The sequence below is a fragment of the Zonotrichia leucophrys genome, chromosome 14 (genome assembly GCF_028769735.1).
Source record: "Zonotrichia leucophrys gambelii isolate GWCS_2022_RI chromosome 14, RI_Zleu_2.0, whole genome shotgun sequence".
NCBI classification, from domain to species: domain Eukaryota; kingdom Metazoa; phylum Chordata; class Aves; order Passeriformes; family Passerellidae; genus Zonotrichia; species Zonotrichia leucophrys.
Genome location: NC_088184.1, coordinates 8,887,980 through 8,897,031, shown reverse-complemented (window position 1 = coordinate 8,897,031; position 9,052 = coordinate 8,887,980). Strand labels below are relative to the sequence as shown.

At 42.3% G+C, this 9,052-nt stretch overlaps 1 protein-coding gene across 6 annotated transcripts in view; it reads right to left on the bottom strand.

The window, feature by feature from the left end:
• Positions 1 to 228: 228 nt before the first annotated feature.
• The window catches only part of LOC135454023 (acyl-coenzyme A synthetase ACSM4, mitochondrial-like), a 46,693-nt gene continuing 37,869 nt past the window's right edge, over positions 229 to 9,052 (bottom strand). For 5 of the 6 annotated variants that reach the window (XM_064725701.1, XM_064725703.1, XM_064725704.1 and 2 more), the window contains 13 exons: positions 8,666 to 8,931; positions 7,689 to 7,899; positions 7,043 to 7,250; positions 6,088 to 6,231; positions 5,382 to 5,538; positions 4,748 to 4,827; positions 3,664 to 3,787; positions 3,284 to 3,364; positions 3,066 to 3,167; positions 2,267 to 2,394; positions 2,069 to 2,168; positions 1,331 to 1,450; positions 229 to 685 (listed from right to left, as the gene is read on the bottom strand). In XM_064725701.1, coding sequence (XP_064581771.1) covers positions 599 to 685; positions 1,331 to 1,450; positions 2,069 to 2,168; positions 2,267 to 2,394; positions 3,066 to 3,167; positions 3,284 to 3,364; positions 3,664 to 3,787; positions 4,748 to 4,827; positions 5,382 to 5,538; positions 6,088 to 6,231; positions 7,043 to 7,250; positions 7,689 to 7,899; positions 8,666 to 8,866 — 1,743 coding nt within the window. In that variant the 5' untranslated portion in view covers positions 8,867 to 8,931 and the 3' untranslated portion in view covers positions 229 to 598. Of the gene's footprint in view, positions 686 to 1,330; positions 1,451 to 2,068; positions 2,169 to 2,266; positions 2,395 to 3,065; positions 3,168 to 3,283; positions 3,365 to 3,663; positions 3,788 to 4,747; positions 4,828 to 5,381; positions 5,539 to 6,087; positions 6,232 to 7,042; positions 7,251 to 7,688; positions 7,900 to 8,665; positions 8,932 to 9,052 lie in introns of those variants that run through there. The other variant, XM_064725705.1, reaches the window with a different exon arrangement.

Below are 9,052 nucleotides of genomic sequence, written 5' to 3'. Positions count from 1 at the left end.
ATCATTTACACCATTGTTAATTGTGCATCATTTGCACCTTAACCTAAAGCATTTTGGGTGCTCTTTTGACTCAACTTTAACCATTTAAGTACATCACAAATTCATCATGATGAAGAGGAATTACAAAGAGATGCATTTTCCCTTTAGCACTGAAAGAGTTTGAGATTGTTACAGTGGTAGGTTTTGGATGTTAATTATTTGCTGATACCCACCTCAGGACAAACATATATTCGTATTAATTTCTCATTTATTTGTAATTCTTAAAGCAATGTAGTTTCACCCATTTTTTTTTTAAGGAAAATGTTTATACAAACTGTAGTAAAAAAAATTAGACCTCTGTATGCACCTGAGTCTTTCTCCCATTCCACAGTTTGAATCACTTGCATTTCCTTCCTTTTGAAAGTTTGTAGGTTGATGGCAAAATGGTTCCAATACCACATATCCTCAAGAATGTTTTCTCCTTTTTCTTCCACAGTTTTTTTCCCCTGATGTTCTTGTTCTTCTCTGGGTCATGACAACCCGCTCTGTGTCTTGTGTTATGGCTGGCACACATGATGGAGAGTTTCTCTCCACATTTTCCAGATCACTCTTGCTCTTTTTACACCTTTGCCCACTCTTTGTTCTTTAGAACCTTTCTCTGGATTTTCCCAGTAGCTGTCTTCGGCAGCTCCTGAACAAACTCCACCTGAAAGGCAAAAATGCTCCCTGTAGCCAACGATCTTGTGGGTAATTTCCCAGGTGCAACAAAAGATTGTGAAAACACTTTTAGCATGGGATAGCTGGGGATGAACAGATGGGAAGCTGCACAACCAGGGCTGGAATGGTGAATTTCCTTACTACACCTTGTAGCTACTGCACAGACAGTACTTGCAGGGAGATGTACCACCATCTCTAGGAGCTGAGTGCTGCAGCTTTCAGGACAGGGAGCTCCTGGTAGCTTTCCTAGTGAGAAGAGATGGATTCCAACCCACTGATGCCAGCAGGAACTTTTGCTTTGATTTAGCTGTCTGTCAGAGGAGGGCTCAAGGTAGAACTGGTTAGAATGGAATGCCTTGCCCATTTGAGCTGCTGTGAAAAGCCCAGTACTCCATGAAAGAAAGACTGGGCATCATGAAGTAAAATTTCACGACCATTGCCTCCCTCTGGTTCCATTCTAACACACACAGCCAACCCAAGGCTGCAGCTGCAGCAGACCCTGTCATCTACTTTCATTTTATCTAACTCTGGTTGGAGTGTTTGTCAGAAAGGTGTTGAAGAAGAGCTGAAGCAGGAAAAAAAATGCACAACTTCAGGTACAATGAGAGAATCTGTCTTTTTGGGCTGTACTTACCTTCCTTGGATACTTGTATGGTGCAGTCACCTTCTTGACATGTTGTTGAAGCTCATGAATTAATTTTTCTGGATCATGTGATACAAAAGCAGGAGCTAAAACAACGAAAGCTTTGACCACCTGTGAACCACAAATGAAGGGGTTCCATTAACTTCCAGAGGTGGCAATAAATGAATACATTTGTTGTGAAAAGTGAATGTCAAAATTCAGAATGCCAAATAATTTTCTTTAATTTCCCTTTTCACTAGCTGTTTGTTATCAATTGCTGTGTTATGAAGGACACATTCTGGAGAAGAGAATGTTTTTCTATTTTCTACTTTTTTTCTAACTAGAACTTTCAAAAAGTTCTAGTACAGAAAATAAAGAGAGATTAAAATCTTGTCCCAGTTGCTCAAAGAAACGTTGCAAGGTTGGAAAAATATAAAGCAAAAATTCAACACTGTGGATATCATTGCCACCATATGCTTAGTGGTAAATGAGAAATAATCAAAATTTCATTGCTTAGACAAAAAGATCACATGATTAGTCTGAAAAACCAATTTTTTTCCCCACATAAAACCCTGCAAAGAAATAATTCTGATATTGTAAGATCTCTCAAGGTGTGGATTAAAAAATGTTTATGCCCACCTAATTTCAAAAGTTTGCAACACTGAATTCCAAGAAGCCTAGTACTTATAAGGAAGTTGATACTTAGTAGAAAGGGTATTTCTTTTACATTAGTTTCCTATTTTGCTTTACCTCCCCTCGCACTGGGTCGGGACTGCTGACCACAGCCGCCTCCACCACTGCTGGGTGCTCTATCAATGCACTCTCCACCTCAAAGGGGCCAATGCGGTACCTGGGGAGCACAGAGACAGCTCAGCCCAGCAGCAGGGACCAGTCCTTGGCCTTGCCAGGCTGCATTTCACCAGGCAGATCTAACAGGAGATGCCTTACCCAGCAGAGTTAATGATATCATCAGCTCTTCCAACAAACCAGATATATCCCTCTTTGTCCATAACACCTCTGTCCCCGGTGAGATAAAAATCTCCTCGCACAGAGGCAGCAGTTTTCTCTGGATTATCCTGCCAACAATCAAACATTTCCAAAAAGTTATCTTATTGTTAGTGAATTGTAATGCATTTCCTTAGCAGTGATGCTAAAAATGAACAAAAAATTGTACTCAAAATGAGTGTGTTCAGTACTGCTTTATATTTTCACTGAGGTGTCACTACCTCAAAGCCATATGATCCTCTACATGTGAGGGGTTTGTCCTGTAGCTTGTGTTTGTGCTGTTGATCTTGTGCACATGTTGTGTGTGACAGGCATCTGTACAAAGATTTCTCTGACTGAGTGCCTGATGGAATGGGGGTACCTCTGACAGTGGAATGAGGGAATAAAATACCTTTGCCTTGGAAAGCCTCCATGAGCTTCTGATGTGTAAGAGTAGAATTTATGGGCTGTTCTTCAATAATTTTCAAACAAAGATAGGAATGGAAGAGAGGGAAAAGAGTGATGCTCTGAACATGAAGCACATGGCACATATCTGGAACAAGGTATCCCCTGGTTCACGTTGCATTTTGAAGCTACAGTCAGTCAGTCTGTTCCTGAAACTATGCACTGATCAGGCTCAAAGTCCTCATGTAACCCAGGGAGACTTTTTGAGAATTCTGCATGGAGTTGTGCTCCTGGCAGACCTCTGCCCTGGTGTCTCCTGGGTGCCTGAGCAGGCACAGGCACAGCAAGTCAGGCTCACCAAGTACTCGGAGAACAGACAGAAGGGCCGCTTGGGCTTCACCCGGACAGCAATGGTGCCCTCTTCTCCTTGAGGCACCACAGCCCCTTGCTCATCCACGATCTGCAGAAAGGACACACACAGCAGGGCTGCTTTGATCAGCTCACAGGAACATCTGCTGCAGCTCAGTGCAGGCCACAGAAGGGACACAGCACTGCCTTACTGTTCTATCCACATACCTGCACATCATAAGGGGGAACAGCTTTTCCCAAAGAGCCAGGTTTAATTTTCATTCCTTTCATATTGGCACAGATTGTCACCTGCAGAACAGATTTTTTAAAGCTTTCTAAAAAATTGTTGCAATATCTTGTAAATTTTATTATTTGCATTAGAAAGGACTCCTTTTTGTGACTTTGTTGTGACAAGGGCTGAATCAGGACCAAAGCGCTGTGGTTCTCAAGAACATCAGAGTCTGGGATGTGAGCTGCTTCAATATTTTTCATTAAAACCTCACACTGGACAAATTGATACCCAGAGCAAATAATGTATTTAGTTTTGCTTTTGAAGTAAAGATGGTGAAGGATTTTACTACCAGTAATTACATTTATTGCAAACGTACTGTTTCGGTCTGGCCATATCCTTCATGGATATCCACCCCTGTCTGGATTTTCCACTTCGCCAACACTTCAGGATTGAGAGCTTCCCCTCCAGTTACACAGTGCTTCAGACTTGGGAACTTGTAGCTTGAGAGGAACAGCAAATGAAATAATTCTCTTAACTCTTGCAAAGAGCAGTAAATAAATTTAACCGAACAGCCTTCCTCAGCTTTCCAAGGAAGTACACCTAAAACTTCACAAGCTCCTTTGGAAATGACAATCATCACCCTGTTATGCACACCTTGACTAGAATGCTAGACTGCTTGAGTTGCCACTGCAGATGATGTGGTTTATCTCTGTGGCAATAGAAGTAGGTTTTTCTGCTGGAAAATGCATGAGCAAAAGTGTTTCCACGGGAGAGCTGACATAAAAGGAGGAATCTGAACAAGCACACCAAATGTCTGTGGAAAGCTCAGTTATGTGCCAACATCTAAGATCTAGTATAACACAGAGAATTTTCTAGAGCAAAAGGAAGGATAAATAGATACACAGAGGCTGAACTCTGCTAAACCTTGGATTGGCTTTTGGTAGGATGAAAGACCAATGTGACAAGAATGAGTACCTTACCAAAGATGTGAATGCACCTTGCAAACCACTTCTCACAAGCTGGGTATTTTACAGAGTAACAAGTCAGGAAGAACAGCTGCCAAGTAACTCTCAGCATGTGGAACTCCTCTAACTGCTCCCTTCATTCTCAAGCATGTGAGAACAACTCCATGGTGCACCAGTAACTCCCTGATCCAATGCTGCCCAAAACATTGACTTCAATTGAACTGTGAAGCCTAAATTCAGAGGAAGTGACAGCTTAAAAAAAATCTCCTTTGTTTCCTCTGTGCTGTCTATTCAAAGAGCCAGTCCTGAAGCCCAGGTAGCCTATGGTGTGGCTAATTCTTCTCACATTTGAAAACAGAGAGTGTTCTTTACTGAGAGCAAGCTTTGCTAATTAGGTTTCCTTGAACTGTAAAAGAGAATAGAGGAACCTAAAGAACTAAGCATGCAGAGGTGTCCCAGCATTGTACCCCAGCCTCCCTCCCCTCCCTGCTGTACCTGCTCACGTCATGTTTGACCAGCATGAGGAAGGCAGTGGGAGCCGTGCAGAAGGTGGTGATGGGATATCTTGAGAGAGTCTAGAAAAATAGGAAATTATTGTTGAAAAGAAAGTGTAATGCTGGGCCTGACCTTGTGAATGTGCAGGTGATTAACAAAAGAGGCCAATTTTGAGGGGCATCAATCAGCTGATTGGTTTAAAGTGCCTTAAGGGAAGAATAAGCACTCTGGCAACTCACTGAAAATTCAGGAAAACAGAACCTTAATTCAGGTTTATGCCATATTCTGAATACTGGCCCATATTCAGCCTGTCCCCAAGGCAGCTGGAAGTCCATACCTGAAGTAAGGTTTGGATTCAATATTGGGCAACACAGCAGTGATCCCAAGACCTTTATATCCTGCATCTTTTATCCAGTTGTTCTCTACACTCAAACCATGACACAGGGCCTACCCAGGAGGGAATACACTTGTTCCTTGAGCCTATGCGTACCAAATGGAGGGATGATTCCTTGGGATGTGGGAAGTACTATCCCTGCTGCTACTAAGCAATGGCACCCATGGACTGGATTCCAGTTTGTTTCCTTCACTTTTGTAAAATGGAAATAAATATCACAGTATAAAATGTCACGCTTACCTCTGCAATAACTTCTGGTTTAAACTGTGGCATATTGTGTATGAAGACACAAGATCCGCAGATCCATGGTGCAAAAACACTGCTCCAAGCTGCTTTTACCCAGCCAGTGTCAGAGGTATTCCACATTATATCTGAAGGAGTCAATTTCAACCAATGCCTGATGAAAGAGCAGAGAGGAAAGAAATGCTGCAGAGAATGTGAGAGGGTCAGGCCCAGGTCACAGCAGGAGGCTGCCATTAGAAGATGTGGTGTCAGCAAGTGGGACTCTGTAGAAAGTTTGAGAGAGTTGAAGAGTCTTAAATATTCTCTGATTTCCCTTCCTTCCCTCCTGCTTAATGTTTCAAGCATTTATTTTTCTTGTGAGCAGTCAAGACATCTTCATCTTGAGTTGCAGAATCTAGATCTAGAGCAGAACCCAAACAGATCATCTGGAATAGGCTTTCCCCACCTGGTGCAGTTGAGACATCAGCTAAGTCACAACTCATTTCTCCAGGAAACTAAACAAGTTACTTTTCTGGCCCCTTGATCACCAGCTTCCAACTCAGAATGCTTTGGGACAGGTATCCTTTAATTTTCAAGATGAGGAAGATGCAAGATCCTACAGTCATAAAATGCCTGCATGTACTGGAATGTTATGGCCTCATGTTCAGTTCAATGCTGATCACAGCACTTAATCAGGACCCTGGAGGGAACTGCAAGGTAATACCTGCCACTGACTGCAAATCCAATGCCATAACTGCTGTGGGACTGCAGCACCATTTTTGGGAAGCCTGTAGTTCCGCTGGTAAAATAGATCAGCATTGGGTCTTGACTTCTTGTCTTGACACACTGATGGTCAGCAGATGCAACCCTTCAGAAGAAATGATATATTCCAGTCACTATGTGCAGTTTTCCACCAGGGCAACAGCATTTTTATAGTTTAGGAGTTCAACAGGAAAATTGCCCAAAGTGAACGATCTCACAAAATAAGTGGTAACACAGGTAAGAACAGTTAGAGAACACATTTTGCTTGTAATGAGTATGCCCTGTATGCCAGAACTTTTGAGATATAAGCACCTGCAGAATATTTCAGTGACTTTGTCTGCAACTGTTTTAGCAAGGGCACTCCAGATGCTGATTATGGAACAGCAACCAGAAACCAATGAAGAAAAACCAGCCCCCACTAGAAATCAATAACTAAGGTTATTATGCCAAGTACATTGATATTATTACAAATAGTAGGTCATTAATGTTCAAGAGACTGATGGAAAATTCAGATCCTTTGAGCTACCAGGATCGTATAGGAAAGAAAGAACTGAGCACCAAGAGCTGGCAATGGGTATTTTCCCATTTAATCAAGAGCCATTAGAACAGGCTCCAGCAGACAAGCTCATAACAATTGTTTAGAGCTCTGTGTGCTTGTCTGGTGGTCACAGTAGAAGCAGAGAGCTTCTAAAAACTGGCAGGCTGCTAAGTGAAGCTGAAGGACATGAACTAAGCTCCCAAAACCTGGATTGGACGAACCTCTACCAGTATAGTCACAAATCAAGGAGTTGACAGAGGGGTGAAAAAATGTAACTTATTTGTATTTTGAAAATTACCTCCACAACTCAGCAATGTCACCTGAATGATACAGCTCCCAAAACCTCAAAGAACTGGAAAGAAAAGAGCTGGATACTCACGCAAGGAGTTCTTTGAAGTTCAGCCACCCATCCCTGCTCCCCTGGCCCACAATGAGTTTGGTTTTCAGGAACTGGGTGTCAGACAGGACAGATTCCACTGCAGGTGCCAGGGCATCATTGGTAACAATGCACTTGGCCTTTGAAGCCTGGAGTCGGTATAAGATGTCTTTGGCAGTTAGTTGGGATGTTCCTGGAATAAGGACAATTCCTGGAAAAAAGCAAGAAGGAATTGAGAAAACTCAGCATTTCCCAAAATGACTTGATTACGTCTTTCTGTTGATACTGATTATATACATCATGGATGTTTATCAGTTTAAAAGCAGAGCAAAATAGATCTATTGAATTATTAATGACTCCAATCATATAAGTTCTTCCATTATAAATTCAGCTCCCTTCCAATGTATGTGGTCAAGTGTGGCCTTTGGTTGCAGCCATTGAGCCCTCACTGGCTCAATTCACTGATTTTGACTGGACCATGTCTGTGCTTGCTGTGTGGGTGCAGCCAATTCTCCCTCTAGCCAAAAGAGCAGCTGTAGAGGCCCCAGCAGAATATTCCTGTTTGCATTTTCTTCAGCCTCATCTAATAGATGGCTTGTAGGCTCTGTTTGCTTTCTGTCTGCAGCCACCAAGTCCGTGAGTCACTCACCTGCTCGCATGCAGGCCACGTTCAGGAGCCACCACTCAGGAACACGAGGCAGAATTGCCACAATTCTGTCTCCTCTCCCCAAACCACAGGCCTCAGAAAGGACATTGGCTGCCTTCTTGGACAGAGAGCCCAACTCCTCAAAGCTCCACTTCACCTCCTCTCCCTTATCATTGACCCACCAAAAAGCTGGATTTGATGGTTTTCTGCCATCCTAGAACATGTCAGCAGATATTAAAATAAGACAAACTTTGAAAGGTCTCACTTCAATATAAATCACCCTTATCAACTCCTCTCTTGGAGTGATACCCATCTTTCTGACAAACAAAATGGTGCCACTGCTATCCAGTACCATTAATAAAATGGTATCATTTGAGATTTGCTCCACCATGTCCTGGTTTGGACTGGGATAGAGTAAGCACTGCTTAGCAACAACTAAGTCAAGGAATTTCCAGTTTTTCACACTCTGCCAACAAGTTGGTGCATGAAAACTGGGAGAGATCACAGACAGGACAGCGGACCTGAACTGCCCAGAGCGATATTCCAGCCACAGGACCTCCTGCTCAGTAGATACCCTGGTGGGAAGTTAAATGAGAGGTGCCAATTGCTGTTTGGGAAAGGCTGGGTGTCCATCAGAGGGCAATGGGAAATTGTGTTGGGCATCATTCATCTTTTCTGGGTTTTCTTTGTTCCTCTCTCTTTTTTTGTTATCTCCCTTTTCATCACTACTATTTCTACTAATACTTCTACAATAGTGATAATTTTTATTAATATTCTTTTTATTACTATATTTTATTTCAATTCTTAAACTGTTTGTTCCTTCACCTATGGGTTTTACCTTTTTTCCTCCTGTTTCTCCTCCCCATCCCACTGGATGTGTGTGGATGTGTGTGGGTGAGATCCAGGGGCTCTGTGGTTCTCAGTTGACAGCTGGGGTTAAACTACAATTCAATGTCTATAAAATAAAAGACAAATTCTACCTTTTCCAGTCGTGCCCACTCATCCAAGACATCACTTGCAAAGTTGAAATATTCTGGCACTTCCTTTTTACCCTGATTTACAGATTCATAATGGGAAGTAATCTGAAATGTAAGAAGCCTGTTGTTTCCATGGAATGTTCTGGAAGGTGACCTGAGAATCCACAAACACTGAGGAATCCAGGATTTAAGAAATGTCCTCATGATAAATGATGTTTTATCAGATGGTGAGGGGAAGGAATCAGGTGTACATCTAAGGAATCAGTCACCTGGAATGAAAGAAAAGACATTTAAAACCAGACAGTTATTGGATGCTGTCTAGTTTCTGATGCTGGATGAACCAATGCAAACCATCTTGAATAAATAGGTTGTTTGAACACATCCGTGTTT